The 19,098-nt window shown below is 39.7% G+C and overlaps 1 protein-coding gene and 1 pseudogene across 3 annotated transcripts in view; one reads left to right on the top strand and one right to left on the bottom strand.

Annotated features, from left to right (window-relative positions):
* The window catches only part of NFKB1 (nuclear factor kappa B subunit 1), a 178,009-nt gene that overhangs the window by 122,510 nt on the left and 36,401 nt on the right, over window positions 1–19,098 (bottom strand). For 2 of the 3 annotated variants that reach the window (XM_043972943.1, XM_043972942.1), the window contains exons 2-4: window positions 17,297–17,345; window positions 12,845–12,929; window positions 1,627–1,667 (exon numbers count right to left, since the gene is read on the bottom strand). In XM_043972943.1, coding sequence (XP_043828878.1) covers window positions 1,627–1,667; window positions 12,845–12,929; window positions 17,297–17,338 — 168 coding nt within the window. In that variant the 5' untranslated portion in view covers window positions 17,339–17,345. The remainder of the gene's footprint in view (window positions 1–1,626; window positions 1,668–12,844; window positions 12,930–17,296; window positions 17,346–19,098) is intronic. The other variant, XM_043972944.1, reaches the window with a different exon arrangement.
* On the top strand, window positions 14,937–15,379 carry LOC122732659 (annotated as a pseudogene).

The raw sequence follows: 19,098 nt of genomic DNA, 5'->3' as shown, positions 1-19,098 counted from the left end.
ATCGGTGACCCAAGAGGAAGAGAGTCTTTGGGAAACTAATAACATGCTGTATGAGATCACTGTGGCAATGGGTATAAGGGGATAATGGCAGATAAAGAGAAAGAAAACAGAATATAAAATACAACAGGGACCCCAGCAGACCCCTAGAAATGTGGTAAAAATGTTTTTTACTACTTTCATCTCATATCAAATATTTTCATGTAATTTTCAGTATTGTGAAAGAATGGGCTGTGTTGTGAAGTATCATATAACTAAACACTGTAAAACTTCCCCTATGACCTAATGCCACTGAGTCATCCGGGATTCAATGGAGAGAAAGTGAACACATTTTTAAGCAGGTTGGTGAGATCTTGAAGAGATCAATGAACCCCTTGAAAAATATAGCCCAAATCTTTCAAATATATCTTTCAAAAGCTTGTTCAGAATTTCAAAAGAATGATGATGAAGGGGGCAGCTAGGTGGCTCAGTGGATAGAGCACTGGCCCTGGATTCAGGAGAACTTGAGTTCAAATCTGGCCTCAGACACTTGACACTTACTAGCTGTGTGAACCTGGGCAAGTCACTTAACCCCCATTGCCCCGCAAAAAAAAAAAAAACAAAACACCAAAAACCAAAAACCAAACCAAACCAAAAGAAAAGAATGATGATGAAGCATGTCTCCCAGCCTCTTGGAAGAGAGGGGATGAACTAGAGGTAAAAAATGCAATATGCAACTTCAGACATGGCCAACATGTTGATTGTCCTATTCAAATATACAAATTTGTTTCAAAGGTCCTCGCCTAGGAAGGGATGAATTAGGGAATCATGATAGAAATACAAAAAAAGAGAGCATCGATAAAACTTTTTTAAAAAATACCAAATAAAGTACAGAAAGGGACACAAATAAGGCAATTTTAGTATCTTGTTTAATATTATTTTGTTTTGTTTTGTTTTAATTTGTGGGGCAATGAGGGTTAAGTGACTTGCCCAGGGTCACACAGCTAGTAAGTGTCAAGTGTCTGAGCCCGGATTTGAACTCAAGTCCTCCTGAATCCAGGGGTGGTGCTTTATCCACTGAGCCACCTAGCTAACCCCATTTAATATTATTTTTTTAAAATATTTTTGGAATGAAAATTTAGTTTTTAATATAATTCTCTATCTTGTTCTTCTTTGTATACTGGAATGTGATGGCTGGTGGTTATTAAATTCTTTAAAAATATTTTTTTAAAGGGGCAGTTAGGTGCTACAGTGGATAAAACCCAAGCCCTGGATTCAGGAGGACCTGAGTTCAAATTCGGTTTCAGACACTTGACACTTACTAGCTGTGTGACCCTGGGCAAGTCACTTAACCCTCATTGCCCAGCAAAAAAAAAAAAAGGATAGATAGATAGATAGATAGATAGATAGATAGATAGATAGATAGATAGATAGATGATAAAAATGATTTCCGGAATGAAATTTTATAAAATAGTTTCAACTTTAGCATTCTACTTTTATTCAAGAGAGCATTTCTGTTGAGGAAAGGGAATGCAGGGATACAAAAAATAAGCATCAATAAAACATTAAAAATTTTTATATTAGTTATTTATCCATTTTTCTCTTTCTATTAAGCATTAAAAGTTCCCAACCCACCTTTTATCTTCTTACCTGTTTAGGTTGCTCTAATATTTGAAGGTATGGGCCATCTGCTAAAAAAGAAAAAAAATTAACTGTGAGGTTTCTCAAATTTGGCATACAACATAAAACAAGTTAAAAAAAATGGAACATATTGCTAAAAGAAAGCTTTGCTTCTATATTCTATACTCCACTTGGGCCATTATCTCCATTCCCTCCCAACCTGAGAATGGGATTCTGCACTCAGAGACACCCCAGGTTTTGGTAGGACAACTCTGCATTTATCTTGTTCAGTTCTAGACCTCTACCACACTCCTAGATCATGTCCAGCCATGTTACCTAGCTGTCACTCTTTCCTCCCCTTGCTAACTCTTGCTAACTTCTATTGAAGCAAGTTCCTTAAGGGTAAGCACTGCCTTGCTTGCTTGTATCTATATTTCCAGTTCTTAGCATAGTGTATGGCATTTGGTAAGCATTGAATAAATGTTCTATTTTTCTTTCTTTCTTTCTTCTATCTAATCATCCATCTATCCATCATTCTATTGTCCTATCACCCTATCATCCCATCTATCATCTACCTATCTATCTATTTATTTATCTTTCTATCTTTCTATTCATTTAAACCAAAAATTCCTAGAGAATATAACAAGGTTCTTTTTATATATTTAATGTCTCCTGATTTCAGTGACAGCTCTTCACTAAATAACAGAACCCCCAGGAACACTGGAACCATTTGATAAATTTACAAGGCAGGGGTTGTCTTTGTGTTTTTTTTATCTAGCATGCACCCTAGATGTTTACCCTGTCTCAGGTAATAATTCAACAAACTATAAATTTTCCTTAGGAGAAACAAAGAAAATGTCACATTAGATTACACAAGACAAGAGCTTATAATTCTGCAAGGGTTACCTATTTTAAGTTCCTCATGAAAAATCACCCTTCTCCCTTATGTTCCAGAATTCAGTGGAGTTTATGCTTAGTGATATTAATAAAATAAGGATAAAAGTGAAACAGGGATAAGTTAAAGTTTCCTGTAAAACCTTATCTTAGGGGGCAGCTAGGAGGCACAGTGGATAAAGCACTGACCATGGATTCAAGAGGACTAGAGTTCAAATCTGGCCTCAGACACTTGGCACTTACTAGCTTGTGACCCTGGGCAAGTCATTTAACCCTCATTGCCCCACCAAAAAACAACAACCACCACCCCCCCAACCTTATCTTATAGATTGTGTGAGTGTGTGTGTGTGTGTGTGTGTGTGTGTATACAGGTTGCCCCTAAAGTTTTAGTAATAGTTGAACTAGTGACACAGTTGCACTAAGATTTGGGGGTCATGTATATAAGATGTATATTAGTATCCCATCCTAGTATAATCCTCCCACAACTTAGAATTCAATATAAAATCAGTTAGTTGATATATTGCTTGGCTTTGCTGAGTTCTTTTCCCTTTTGTTTAAAAAAATTCTTTCATTGGGCAGGGGAGGAAAGAGCAAGTTTGGAACTAAAATAAAAAGAATAAGAAAGTTTCTGTGATTTAAAAAAAAAGAACCTCTTTTATGGTTTATAGTATGCAATATTCAGGAAGACTCATCTTCCTGAATTCAAATCTGGCCTCAGATATTTACTAGTTATGTGACCCTGGACAAGTCATTTAAACCTGTTTGCCTCAGTTGCCTCATTTGTAAAATGAGCTGGAGAAGGAAATGGCAAACTACTCCAGTATCTTTGCCCAGAAAACTCCAAATGGGGTTGCAAAGAGTTGGACATGACTGAAAAAAAAGACCAAACAACGTGAAACAATAAAGAACCTACCATATTTTTACACAGCTGGACCTGTCCTTCCAAAGCTTCTCTCAGGCACCTGTCCTTACTATGAGGCTAGGATTCTCTAGCCGGTAGGAACGGGAAAAGGAGGCCACTGTAGCCTCTCAAGTAAAGACAAGTGAGTCTGCTGTCTATAGCCTTCCAACTGAATATGAGTCTCTCCAGAATGCAGTGTTCAACCCTTGGGTCTAAATTCCTTCACCCCCACCTCCACCTTTCTGGAAATAGGACTCCTCTTCCCAGCTGGTCTCTGAGAAGAGGGAAGGGACAGAGAAAGGAAAATGGCAGAATGTGTATTTGGGGTCCTCCCATCTTTCTTCCACTGTTTACTTGACTGATTATTACTCAGATTTTCATTGTCCTCAAGCTGCCTACTTCTACCTACCTTCCGCAGGTCTCTGCAGCAACAGTTGTTCCAAAATATACACGCATTCTCTCTCTTTCTCTCTCTCTCTCTCTCTCTCTCTCTCTCTCTCTCTCTCTCTCTCTCTCACACACACACACACACACACACACACACACACACACTCACTCACTCACTCACTCACTCACTCACTCACTCACTCACTCACTCACTCACTCACACTCACACCTCTGTGTCTGTGTGTGTCTCTCTCATCTCTGTGTCTCTATCTCCTTCCCCTTTCCTCCTTCCACTTAAATCCCTCATTTCTTCAGTGTAAATGAATTCAGGTGTGAGGGAGAAAAACAATTTGAATTAATTCAAACTAAGGCAAGATAATCTCCCTTCTTCTTTACCCACAGATCCCTTCCCTGGGCTGCCTGAATTTCAACAGAGGATATTTATGCAACAAAATGAATAACCCATGGCTAACATTTCAAGTGGTATCTAGGATATCTTTGGGGAGGAAGAGCTATTTTCTCCCAGTCCCTGAAGTTATAACATGTACATCAACCCCCTACTCCATGCTAGGAGAGGGGACAAAGTCTTTATGACCCTCCAGCTCTACCTTACACCCAAAGGAGAGAAAGACAGCTACTATCTCTTTTTGCTCCCAGCCCTACCAGTTTCATGCCAACAAATTTGGCTGACTTGAGATGGACCTCCTGGGAAAATGAAGCGATCTAGCCATTCATGTGCCCTTCTATGATACATCTTGGCTTTATTAAGAAGGACCTCGGGTAGCTTTAGGAACTAGATAGAACAGTGGATGGAGCGCCTGGCTTGGAGAGAAGAAAACTTAAATTCAAATCTAGCCTCAGCCACTCACTTACTAGCTATGTGACCTTGAGTAAGTCACTTAATCTCTGTCTGCCTCAGTTTCCTCAACTGTAAACTGAGCATAATAACAGCACCTGCCCCCAGGGTTGTCGTGAGGAGAAAAATGGAGAAAGCTGTCATGCTAGCTATGCCTGTTGCTCTACCTAGGATGACCATTTATATGTGGGGTGGACACATGGTAGAATTAACATCTCTTTAAGAATCACAAACGATGCAAGGGGCAGCTAGGTGGCACAGTGGATAGAGCACCAGCCCTGGATTCAGGAATACCTGAGTTCAAATCTGGCCTCAGATACTTGACACTAACTAGCTGTGTGACCCTGGACAAGCCACTTAACCCTCATTTCCCTGCCCCCCCCCAAATCACAAATGTTGTATCTTCCACTAGCTATTTACGTGATCTCAGGCAAATAGCTTACATTGTATGAAGACAAAGAGGGAGAAAACTCAGGGAACCAATGATCCCACAAAGATGATTCTCTCCTCTTTTTAAAGTCTGTAGGGTCTCCTATAGATTTTTTTTTAAAAGGGAAGTTATATAGACAACTATCTTCTTAGTGTTGAGTGTATCCCTACCTGGAAGCATGGACTATATGATATAATCAAGTAAGCACAGTACCTCTGACTCTACTCATCTCAGGGCAACCTGTCATATTTCTAATGGGTCTCATTTTCATAGCATTTGGTTGGCCAACAACAAGGTTTTCCTAAGAACAATACTGAATGAAAGCTCATGCAAGTATTATTCCCACCTTACAGAAGAGTTGGTTAGTCAATGAGCAATTATTAAGCACCTAAGGTATACCAGGCATTGTGCTAAGTGTTGGGGATAAAAAGGAATGTCAAGGACAGTCCCTGCTCTCCAGGGACTGAAAGATAGGACCCGGAGGGTGCCTGAGACTAAAATTACTTTCCCATTGGCATGAAGCTAATTAAGTGTCATGGCCTGGGTTAGAAACAAGTCTCCTCATTCTAGGGGTAGTACCCTTTTCACTGTAACATACTAACCCTCTTAATGACACTAGCCACTTCTAAAAGCTCTGTGTAAATTAGCTTCTAAAGCCCTTTCACAAATATGACCTCAAAAACATTAACATCCTGTGGGTCTTAAAATCAGAGGTCCCACCCAAAGGGGACTTTATCTATAAATGATTCTGTTTCAACCTATAGTAAAGATGGACCCCAAAGAATGAATGTAATCACAATATATTTGAAATGAAGGAATGAAAAAAAAATTGCATTAGCTGCTTCATCAATGTGTTTTGCCCTACTGGGCCAAGCACTGTGCTATTTGCTAGAGGTCCAGATAGAAAAAATACAACACTGCCTGCCCTCAAGGAGACTGGGGGAAACAATACACAAAAGAAAGCTCAGTTGAAGGGCAGAGAGGAAGGTCCAAAATTACTAACGATGCAACTGTGAAAGAAATGAATAGGTCCAGAGGTCTTGGATTATGGTGGTAGTTGGAAAGGCTTAGACAAGGAAGCAAAGCTATGGAGAAAAGCATTTCATAGTGATATTAAATTCCTGAAGTGATTCCTCTACTCCATATGCCAAACTCAAGATGGGAACAGCTTGCAAAGCTCCTCAGTATAGCTTGAACCAGATTAAAAATACTAGATGACACGGTGGATAGAGCACTGTCCCTGGAGTCTGGAAGACCTGAGTTCAAATCTAGCCTCAGGCACTCACTAGCTGTGTTAACCTGGGCAAATCACTTAATTTCTTTGCTTCAGTTTCCTCAACTAAAAAATGGATGGAATAACTACACCTACCTTCCAGGGTGATTGTAAGGATCAAATAAAATAATATTTGTTAAGTACTTAGTACAGTGCCTGACACATACTATATAAGTGCTTATTCCTTAATTGAGAAATGTTTAATTAAATAAATAAATCTATAAATTAAAACCCCCCAAATGATGGTAATTTGTGGTTTTCTAAGTCAGTATGCACCAGCAATATTTGCACTTATTTAAACATTTGTAGAGTGAATGCTCTTGATGATGCTCCATCATCATTAGTTACACTGGGTTCATACTCTAGCTTTTACTTCCATTTCATATTTCAACTCCAAAGCCAAGAAAACCCCTCATGACCCACTAGTTCAATTCATGAATTGCTATGGTGAAAAAATGTTATAACCTGGTGGCCACCCCTTTAACCATGATCCTCCTCAACTTTAGCTGGTCCTTGAACAAGAGACATGGTCATATGGCCCACACAATTTCCATTTTGGTATGACCTGTCAAAGACTATATCACCTCCATGCCACGAGGAAACATCAGTGCAGGTCAGTAGTGGAAAAGTTTTTACTTAAAAAAGCAAATACACTTGCTTTTTTATGTAAAGAAGGTCTCAATGAGCTTTTCCAATAGTGAAAATGGGATTTACACAAATCTATTCACATTCTTTCTTTGAGCTGACCTTGCGGCCAATGGTACAACCTGGGTGACAAGGAGGAGCAAAGACCACAGGAGAGAACAAAGCCAAGTCATTGGAATGATGGCTTTCTTTGCAATGCCAAGATACTAAAGTCAACAATAGGATTCACTAATATCATGTCCAATGCCCCACTCAAACTTTAGTGGTCAAAGGTGAACCAGCATCAGATGTAGTGGGAACCCTACCAGTCTTAGAATCAAAAGACCTTGGTTCCAGTTCTAAGACCCTCTAGGATTTATATCTGTAAAGGACCTTCAAAATCAGCATGGTACAGTTCCTGCATACAGTGAATGCTTAATAAATGTTTGTTAACTGACTGGTACTCTGGAAAGAGTATTGGCTCTAGAGACAAAAGCCCTGGGTTCAAACTCTGTCACTGACACTACCTGGGTGATCTTGGGCAAGTCACTTACTTTTGCTGGGCTTCAGTTCTCTCATCTGTCAAATAGATGGGATTGTACTAACCTGGCTTCTGAAGTCCCTTCTAACACTAGACCTATGAACTTATCTAATGACTTCATTTTTAACTTGGAAAAACTGAGGCCCATAGAGATCAAATAACCTGATCGATCACAGAAGTAAACAAACAGAAGTACAAATTAATATTCAGTGGGTCATAGAAGAAAGATTTAGAGTCAGATGATCTGGATTTGAATTTAGCCTCTGCAACTTACTACCTGTCTGGCCTTGAGTCAACCTTAGAGCCTCAGTTTCTTCTTCTGTGAAAAGGAGATAATACTATTTCTACTACCTACCTCACAAAGGCCAAGAGGAAAACACTTTGTAAACCGCTGAGCATCATATAAATAGGAATGAGTTATGGCTGGCAGGAATTGCTCTACCAACAGTCACCCACAGTAATTTATTAAATGATGGTATAATGACTTACATATAGCATGCTTTTAATAAATAGATGCTGAATTAATTGTAAACTGAGGGGGGAAAGTGGCTGCTAATAAATTATATGCCTACATTTTAGGGAGGGGGAGAGTCATAGGATCAATCAGACTTTGTCTTCTTTCCTTATACATTTTCTTAAAGAGAGAAAGACTAACATGAAACGAGAGAGAATGCAATCAGTATCTAATGTCTGATATATGTAGATTTTCATCTCTGGAATTCAAGCTGGTTTCAAGGTTTGCCCCTTAATTATCTTCCTTTATCCCATCTGCATTACAGTATCCCTTCAACCATCTAAAGTAACTGCCATCTTTCTTTAAGGTCTAGTGTGTTTCTCTTATCTACTAATTGCTTTTGGTCAAGTAGACCCATTGACCATGGGGTGATTTTTTCTTTTTAGCTCACAGCTGAAATCTTTAGTAGTTCTCTTTCCTTAGACAGACTAATATACACAACTGGCACAAAAGTTTCAATTCAATTCACTTTTATATGATAATAAAAATAAATAAAATATATATTTTCTACAAGAGAATCTCAAATATAGTTACTTTTTAATGTCAACAGCACCATTGGGCTATGGTTCTGAAATATAGAAGGCATGATTTTCTGCCCACTACACTCAAATTTAAATCTATGATTTTTTTAAAATGTGAGGATGGTTATTTTGTTCATACCAAACTTCTTTCCCTCAGATAAAAACAAGAGAGTACTTTGGATAAGTTCATGAATTATAAATAAGCCCTAAAGTTGAAAATCTAAGTGATTTATGGCTTAAAAGTAGATTTAGTTTCATTTCTTCATTGCCAGGAATGAATCTGGAAAAATGACAAGAAGAAAACAGTTGGAAACTGAAGTGTAATTATTTCCTGTGGTTACATTACTGAAATAACTTATGGGAGAAATCCTCTGACAATGAATGAACTTGAAGCATATCACGCTTCAACAGGGAAAGAAGGGGAGTAACCTGCATGTTTTACATATAACATTAGTATAGTCTTTTCTATCTTTGTCTCTCTATCAATTCAATCCCTTGGTTTTCTCTGTTTTAGCTTGAATGCAGAAATTGTGAAAATAGCTGGGTAAAAAATAAGGAATCTAACATTTTGAATATAGGAGAGAGAAGAGGGGTAAAAGCAATTTATATGGCTAAAACGGAACTTTTGGAATGCAATGCTTCAAGGACTGAAAACATGCTATTGCTTTGCTTTGGAGGGGACAACTAGAATCTTTTTGCCAAAGGAGCTTATCTACTCAGAAAAACATTTTTTCTGTAACAGGAAGACAATGTGAATAAAGCACGTTGCTTATGAAAACACCTGTGCAAAAATGTAGCAGTCGAAATGGAAGTAAGAGGAAGAGTAAACTGTAGGGACCCTAGACCCTCCAGGATCACCTTCTACCTTTCTGGACTTATGGCATCTTAATTCCTCCTCATTTGTTCTGAGATCCAGTGACATTAACCTCTTTGCAAATCTTCCAGTCTTCTTTGGAAGTGAGAGACTGAAGACTTTGTGCAACTCTGCCTCAATTAAATCCAATTTATGCACAAGTCAAAGAGATGTCAAACTCCAAGAACAACACTGAGCATTTTCCTGGGCTGCTCCCCATGCCTGTAATTCTCTCCCTCATTTCTACCTCCTGGCTTCTCTGGCTTCTATCCAGGCTAAGATGAAGTCCCACCTTCTGCCAGAAAACTTTCCCAGGCTTCTGTGAGACTACCCCCAACTCATCTTATCTACATCTTGTTTGTACCATAGCTGTTGCCATGTTGTATCATATTCTGTGAGACTGTAAGGTCCTTGAGGGTAGGAATTGTCTTCTGCCTTTCTTTGCATCTCTATCACTATGAAAAGTCTCTGGCACATAAGAAGCAATTAAATACTAGTTGACTGGCCAACTAGAGAACTTTAAACTTTAAAACCCTGCTAATAAGTCAAGGTTATATTTGTGCATTATGATTTTTTATCAGCACCAAACATGCTTCTTTTAAATGTGACATTACAAGGCTGTCTCCTTCAAATGTGAGTTTTCTCTATTGCACAATGCCAAGCACAAAGGTACTTAATAAATGCTTGTTGACTTGATATGTAGCGGCAATTCTTCTCACCACCACCCCCAAGAATTATACTCTAAATAAAGTCAGCCAAAAAATTATATTTGCTCTGCATGAATTCTGTAGGCCTTTTCAAAAGCCAAACTTCTATTCCATAATGATAGAAAATTAATAAGGAAGAATAATCAGGAGATTTTTCAGCTATAATTTGGTTTTGAAAAAGATTCTACTATGGGCAAAATATTTATAAAACAGGAAGCTCTAAAAGCAAAGTATTTGCTAAGATGACTCTTGATAGCTCCATGTTAATTTTACTTTTTTTTATTGTTTAACTTAAAATTAAAAATACACTGGGGAAAACTGTACCCTAGGATGCCTGCTAGTATCATGCAAAGGAACTAATGGAATGAAGACAGCTCTCCAGGGCAAAACCTTTTACTGAATTTTCAATACCTGACACCAGGAAAATAGTAAAATACATTGAAAATCAGAATCATCAATTTTGCAGGAAGCCCAGAAGCCACCAAGAAAGTAAAGAGATTCATTTGTACACAGGAAGCTGAACTAGGGCTTAGACTGGGCAAGATCTCACAAGATCTCGGCTCTTTCTGATACCTTAAAAAAATTGTTTTGTTAGGCTGAGAGATGGTGGGGGCCTCAGAAATGTACCCATCAGGTAACAGAAAGTAAAGGAAAAATCTGGTATCTGTTTCCCCATTAAATCCATGAAAATTATGTAGAATTGAGTTTGGAAAAGTTTGTGAAACTTTAAAAAGAAAGAGAGAGAGAGAGAAAGAGAGAGAGATAGATGTTCTCTGCAGAAAAAATATCTAATAGACAAAAATGCCACCAACTGGAATGATACTACAAAAATGGGGAAATGGGTGACTTGAAAATACCTGGTAAACAAGGTAGCCTGAGGCCTAATTTCAGCAGACATTTCTTGTAGTATTAATAATTATAAAGTCTCCCTCAATTCATTTCTTAATACACCATTTCAATGTAGTACAGAGCACATAAAAACAGTCCTACTCCAAAAGAATATGCATATGAAACAAGCCCAATGCATTCAAGACTGATTACCCGCTTGGGGGATCATCTACTCTATGGATTAATAAAATTTTAAATTCCAGACTGGTTTCCTCTGTCCTCTCCCATGAGTTTTTAGTCTGACCACTCAGGGGAGGCCACAAAATGTAATCATAATTCAAGTGAAACATAGTTGTTGCCCTTTATTCTCGAAGACGACAAAAATGGTATCACCATGTGAGAGTCAAGTTACAATGTGTCCAGCTGTGGTTGATTGGACCAATATGAGTTCAGAAGGGTCTACCACAGGTTGGGCACAAATAATCCACTTGGGGTGGATTCTTTAAATTGCCCATCTCATGTTTCTTTTGAGCTACTTCAATTCTGCTTTGCTCATAGAGCACAGTCCATTCTCTGATGAGGGCATGCCATGCCAGGCAGTCCTGCACCAGCATCTCCCATGTCATTCAATCACTTCCAAAGTTCTTAAAAGAGACCTTGAGTTTGTCCTTGTATGGCTTTTTCTGACCACCATGCGAGCACTTGCCTTGTATAAGTTACATAGTTAGGAAAAGAAATCTAAAAAAGCCAAACTCTCACAGGTAGGGAAATGGTGGTAGTGGTGGTGGTGGTGGTGGTGGTGGTGGTGGTGGTGGTGGTGGTGGTGGTGGTGGTGGTGGTGGTGATGGGGGTGGTGAAAGCAATGCAAACTACTGCTACATAATAAAATGGAGTTAGAGATTTTTCAGTCTTCTATGTCACCAACACCATGAGATCCCTTAATGATGTGGGTTAGATAAGAGATCTGGCAGGAATGCCTTTGGGAATGGGAAGTATGAGCAGAACACAAGTACCCTCAAGATCCTGGAAATTTTATTTAGCTTTACTGAATAAAGTCCAGGACAGGTCTCCTATGAAAGGAACAAATGACCAACTGCATAGCACCATGACAACCAAGGAAATTCTGGTAAGAGGGGGCAACAAAAAAAAAGGCTTCTAAGGGGGTCCCTCTCAGAGAGAAACAAAGGGAATGGGACAACCCAAAGAGGAGAAGGTAGGCGTGGCCAAAGCAGTTTCCTAATTGGAGGCAAATTGATGGAAATGGGGCAATCTAAGCATGAATACGAATCAGGTATGGGGTTTGTAATCCATTGGTTGAAAGGTTGGCTCACAGAAGAGATAATGAAAGCTAAATTATGATCTGACCACCACAAAGGATTAAATTTTCTCATGGGGACTTTTTTTAGGAATCCTGTATACTCCAGGAGTCAAAAGGGGGGATTGAGTCAGGATCTGGCCACAGGAGAAGACAGGAAGGATGCCAAAATTAGCTTTGACAAAAAATGATTGGTAGAAAAGGAAAATGGTGACTGATGCTCTTGAAAGGCATAGTGAACAACACAGTTAAGTATGAATTGCATCCATCTTTTTTAGAGAGAGCCTTAGAATATCAAAACTGAAAAGAGATTGGGGCTAGAAAGTAGAAGGGAGGGTGGTCTGAACCCTGAGGGCATCCAAGGCACAAAACCATTAGCTAACTGAGGACATTCATAACAATGGCTATGCATTTTTATTCCGGTCAATTTTGGTAAAAATGCTCTGAATCCTTAGTATTCCAATAAGCTGGTTCCATTTCAAGCAAATCCCTGAATTTCTAAAATAAATTACTTGGGGAACACCTGAATTTTAAAAAAAAATGAAACAAAACAACCATGGGAGCAAAATGAGCTTAATTCTATAGAGGAAGAAGAGTGTCTTACCTGTTGTCAGTGGTATCTCTGGTGGAAGTAATCCTGAATTATCAAAAATTGTATTTATCCCAATATAAGATTCCATTGGAAACATCTGAAAGAAAGATGATTTTGAAAAGTTAAATCACTATTCCTCCTAGGCTACCTTAAAAAGTTGAGTTTAAAGTATCTAAAATACTATACCAATGGATGTATTTTTTAAAATACCAAAATTTTACTAAGACTACTGAAGAACAATTTTTTTTTTAATTTCCTAAGGATCATGGAGTTACTATCTACCATGCAGTGCTGATTTATTTCAATGGTTGCCACCTGCTTCTTGAAGCTTAGATCCTTTTTGAGATTATGTGGAATAGGGCAGCTAGGTGGCCCAGTGGATCAAGCACCAGCCCTGGATTCAGAAGGACCTGACTTCAAATCCAGCCTCAGACCCTTGACACTAGCTGTGTGACCCTGGGCAAGTCACTTAACCCTCATTGCCCCACCAAAAAAAAAAAAAAGAAAAGAAAAAAAAGAAAGAAAGAAAGAAATTATGTGGAAAAGCAACTTGTAAACTTTCAGAACTCTCCATAAAAATTACTCTCTTTGATTTGAAAAGATCAGGCCTCTCAGGGCTTGGCTGTAGACTTGAAAGGATTGCTTGAGGGAAACTACACATTCAGCTGGAGAGACTGAAGGGAGAAACCAACCCATGCTGGGCTGCACATTCCAGAGTTTCCCTAGTAAGGAAGGAAAGGCATCACCATCTTGGGCCTGCCCCACTGGGTAAGATACCTGTTGGCTTTTAGGAAGTGTGAGCCACTGAGCCCAGTCATTTTAAAAAAGAAAAAAAAAAGAAAAGAAAAAGAAAACATACACACCCCAAAGCACATACCTTCAAGGGCCCCTTCCCCCTCCAGAGAAGAAAGATAAGGAAATGCTCCACCCTTGTTGCTAGTAAGGGTAGCGATGCCACATGAGAGGCACTTTCAAAATGAATGTCTTCCCAGCAGTTTTTGGAGGGCCAACCATTTTTTATTGATAAAAGATTTCCTGTGTTTAGGCAGGAAAACATGGTTTTAAGCCAAGCAGAACTGTGCTTACACAAGTTCGGGTTCACCTTTAATTATCGAAGTAGCCTATTAAAAGTGAAAGGTAAAACAAAGGTTCTGACATTCTTAACAACCAAGTGTCTGTCACGTTACAATCAAAGAAGGCCTATTCGTGGACCTACCCCATTTCCCCCCTTAAAAAACCAACTGTGACGTCTGTGACAGTTAATTTTCACTTTTAACAGGATAAACCTATATGTTTTACACATTCACAGAGAAAATGAGTAGTCTCAGAGGGAAGGCACTAAGGTTAATGAGGTTTACCCTTCATAGAACATATGCATATAATATGTGCATGTGTATATGACAATATGTGTGATAATGTATATGTGTCGAATAGATACATGCATATACATGTATGTATAAACATACATATAAAATGTGTGCTGTCTATGCACATGTATAGCATGCGTATATAGTAATGTATATACGTGTATACAATAATGTGTGTAATAATGCATGTAATGTATACATATATACATACAGACACGCATATAATGTATGCGTGTGTGTTGTTTATACACATACAATAAGAAAACATGTATGTAATAGTATGTGTGCATAATATAATAATGCGTGTGTCCAGTATATACACACAAACACATGTGTATATAATGTGTTGTGTACATATAATAAACATGTGTATATGGTGTATGTTTTTATAATAATGTATATGTGCAATATATAAAAATATATACACACAAACCTATACATATATCTGCGTTATATAATAATGTACATCTAATATATACATATGTACACATATAAAAACAACATGGTCATCTGTATGTTGTCTCCTCCATTAGACTGTGAGCTCCTTGAGAGCAGTGAATGACTTCACTGCCTTTCATTGCATTCTCAGCACTTAGCATGGTGCTTGACACATAGTAGGTACTTAATAAATGCTTGTTGACTAACTTTACTATTAAACACAGTGGTAACTGTGTTCATTCTTTAAAAAAACAAACACCATCCGTTTCCCCCTTTCCCCTGGCTGGCAACGCGGAGCCCGCACGATGCCCGGAGTCACGGTGAAGGACGTGAACCCTCAGGAGTTCGTCTGGGCCCTGGTGCCTTGCTGAAAAAGTCAAGGAAGCTGAAAGTCCCCGAATGGGTGGACACAGTCAAGCTGACCAAACACAAGGAGCTGGCGCCCTATGACGAGAACTGGTTCTACACCTGGGCTGCCTCCACCGCCTGCCACTTGTACCTCCGTTGCGGGGCAGGGGTGGGATCCATGACCAAGATCTACGGCGCGTACCAGCGCAACGGGGTCATGCCCAGTCACTTCAGCAGAGGCTCCAAGAGCGTGGCCCAGAAGGTCCTGCAGGCCCTGGAAGGCCTCAAGATGGTGGAGAAGGACCAGGATGGGGGCCGGAAGCTGACACCTCCGGGACAGAGAGACCTGGACAGAATCGCCGGACAGGTGGCCGCTGCCAACAGGAAACATTAGGATAGATCACACCGGATTCACTAATAAATTGCCTTGCTCATTAAAAAAAAAAAAAAAAAAGCAAACACCAAACCAAAGCAGGAGAGTTCTGTTTTTTTTTTCTTTTTTTCAGGGCAAAGAGGGTTAAGTGACTTGCCCAGGGTCACACAGCTAGTAAGTGTCAAGTGTCTGAGGCCAGATTTGAACTCAGGTCCTCCTGAATCCTGGACTGATGCTTTATCCACTGCGCCACCTAGCTGCCCCTGAGTTCTGCTTTTTAACCTTGTTTTCTATGTGGTTTCATTCCTGGTTTTGCTTCTTACTGGGTAAACATGCCTCTGGGCACCCCTTTCCTCATCTGTATATGGATGAAGACTCTGGGTCTTGACAGTGTTGTCACAAGGATTAATGAGATCAGGATATGAAATTAGAGGTTATGAGGGAGTATCTATTAAAATGGGGCAAAATAACCTTTAATGAGCTGTTTGTGGGTTTTTTATGAACATGTTTGAATATCAATAGTTGTTCTGAAATAACAGTTACCTAGTTTTATAGGTTACATCAATTTAATATTGCTAATTACAGTCATTACCTTTCAATTCCAGGGCTTTTGCTCTTAAAGAAACCAATTTATAATTGGTTTTGAAATGATTGGTTAAGAGGAAGGTTGGACCACATTAGAGAAAGTAAAAGCCAAATTATGATCTGACCACCACAAGAGTAAGAATTAACTTTATATGGGGAGTGGAAGTAAGAAGGAGAAAATAAGTATTGTTGTTGTCTAGTCGTTTCAGTTGGTCTGACTCTTTGTGACCCCAATTGGGGTTTTCTTGGCAAAGATCCTGGAGTGGTTTGCCATTTCCTTCTCCACCTCATCTGACAGATGGGAAAACTGAGGCAAACAGTTAAGTGACTTGCCCAGGGTCACACAGCTAGTAAGTGTCTGAGTCTGAATTTGAAATCAGATCTTCCTTACTCTAGGCCCAGCTGCCTCTCCACTGAGCCACCTAGCTGCCACTTTTACTGCATCATAACAGATGTTTGTGTGTGTAATTATAATTTAGGAGACATGAATTTGCCTTTGCAGTATGCATTAATTCTTTCAGTTTCCTTATATTTTCCTCCCCTCCTGGTACTCTATGATATAGACATGCTAGGCTGTTCCTTACCCTCCAACATTCCATATTTTCACCCTGTGCCTGTTCCTATAGATCCTGGCTTCCTTCGAGACTCAGTCCAAATCCACCTTCTTGCAGAGGCCTTTCCCCATCCCCCTTATTGCCAGTGCTTTCCCTCTGAGATGAGGTTGTTGTTTGTCCTCCGTTCTGTTCTCTAAGAGGACCATGACATCAGAGTGATGTCATGACTGGCAGTGAATTAGATTTTAGTAAGGAAGGGCTGTGCAAGGTCACCAGCATCACTCCCTCTGAGATAACCAGCCCTTTAAACCCTAGAACCACACTCTAACTTCTGGGACACATTAGGTATCTTGCATATACATAGTCATTTTCATCCTGTTTTCCCCCTCCCCTCCACCACCCTTCTTCCCAGCCAGCTCAGCACATAGTAAACACTTGCTAAAATATCTGTGGACCAATTGACTTTTTTTTTTTTTAAGTGAGGCAATTGGGGTTAAGTGACTTGCCCAGGGTCACACAGCTAGTAAGTGTTAAGTGTCTGAGGCCAGATTTGAACTCAGGTACTCCTGACTCCAGGGCCGGTACTCTATCCACTGCGCCACCTAGCTGCCCACCAATTGACTATTACAAGTTTCCAATGGATTCACTAATTATCATGACTGACCTTGATTCTGCCTTTTATTATTTTGATTTATTTTATTATTATTATTATCATTATTTATTCTTTTTAATCCACCAACATAAATGCTTTAAATGGGATTCAGAAAATGGTTTTGCACACTACCTTGCCAACACTTACTTGATTGTGCATTCCCAATATGTACGGATCCTCTTCTGCCATCCTGGAACTGAAAGGGAGAAATGAAAAGGTTTGGAGGGTAAGAATGGAAATGATGCCCCTCCCTTCCTATCTTCCTCATGGAGGATCAGGGTGTTCTCTGGGAACCTGAGAGGAAGGCCTCCTTTGGATCATTTTTGATCTTATGGGCAATAATAAGTCCAAAACTTTCAAAACGACCCAACAAAAACGAACCAGATTGTTTTTGGTATATTTTTTTTTGGTGGGGCAATGAGGGCTAAGTGACTAGCCATGGTCATACAGCTAGTAAGTGTCCAGTGTCTGAGGTCATATTTGAACTCAGGTCCTCCTGAATCCAGGGCTGGAGCTTTATCTACTACACCACCTAGCTTCCCCCCAGATTGTTTTTAAAAGATCAAGTCAGTTAACTAGCATTTGTTGATCTACTACGTGCCTACTGCAACACTCCAGTCACCATGCTAAGTGTCAGGGGTAGAAAGAAAGGCAAAAAACCAAAACACCTGCTTTCACGGAGCTCCCAAGATAATGGGGGAGATCATATGAAAATAGGATAAGCTGGGGATAGATAATTAACTTAAGCAGGCCTAGGAATGCCTTCTTGCAGAAGATGAGACTTTAGCTCAGGCCTGAGGGGACAGCCAGTGAAAATAACCAGTCAGGAGATGGAGTGACTTGTTTGTCCTTCATTCCCAAAGAGGACCATGACATTAAGGGATGTCATGACTGGCGATGAATTGGATTTAAGTGAGAGAGGGCTGTGCAAGGTCACCAACTTCACTCTCCTCCAGAGTCATCTGGGTCCAATGGCCAGATACACATCAGGATGACTGGAGATGGCCCTGGATGTTTAAGGCAATTGGGGTTGTGTTACCCTTGACCAGGGTCACACAGCTAGTAAGTGTCTGAGGTAAGATTTGAACTCTGGTCCTCCCAACTTCAGACCTTAGTGCTCTATCCACAGCACCACCTAGATGCCCTGCCTTGTATGAGGGATAGCATGAAGGCAGGTGTCACTAAATCCACAAACTGAAAAAATTTAGGAAGGGGCTGTGCTCAAGTGTGGACTTGAGAAAAGGTAATAAAAGGGGGAGGGAGAAAACAACCCCACGAACTACATCATCCTAATTCCTCCCCCAAAAAACAAAACAAAACAAACAAGCAAAAACAAGCAAACAAACTAGTTACCAGCCAGTGGTGTGCTGGTAAAATGTTTAACAACTGGCTTGGGTTGGGGGGTGGGGGAGGACAACCACAACAGAGTTTTAAGTTTAATCTGCATCAGCAACATTTTTTCTATCACTTTCTGAAATCTAGACAATCAACATAACAATAAATCAAGCCCTGGATTATAGTGTTTGTTGTTTTTCTGAAGGGTAAACATATTAACTAAAAATTTAACAATTAGCTCTCCATAGCTGGTTTGGGCCAAGTATCCCATAGCTCTCTATAAATTACTCAAAGAGGCAGGTAGGTGCTTTTAAAGCACTGGCCTTGGATTCAGGAGGACCTAAGTTCAAATACGGCCTCAGACACTTGACACACACCAGCTACGTGACCCTGGGCAAGTCACTTAACCCTCATTGCCGCCCCCCCCCCCCAAAAAAAAACAGAGGTCAGAGCCATTTATGTAGCTCTGGAAAAGGCCTGACCTAATTGTAATGAGTCCATTTTTAGTATCTCTATATGACGCTGATATAAGTTCATTCCATTGAAATTGGCTGCTTCTTACAATGTTCATATTGATACCCGATAACCTTTTAAAATATTTTAAGAGTACATTA

This window comes from Dromiciops gliroides, chromosome 6 (genome assembly GCF_019393635.1).
Source record: "Dromiciops gliroides isolate mDroGli1 chromosome 6, mDroGli1.pri, whole genome shotgun sequence".
Lineage (NCBI taxonomy): Eukaryota > Metazoa > Chordata > Mammalia > Microbiotheria > Microbiotheriidae > Dromiciops > Dromiciops gliroides.
The sequence above is the reverse complement of the archived record's forward strand: the minus strand, read 5'-3'. Positions and strand labels throughout refer to the sequence as shown.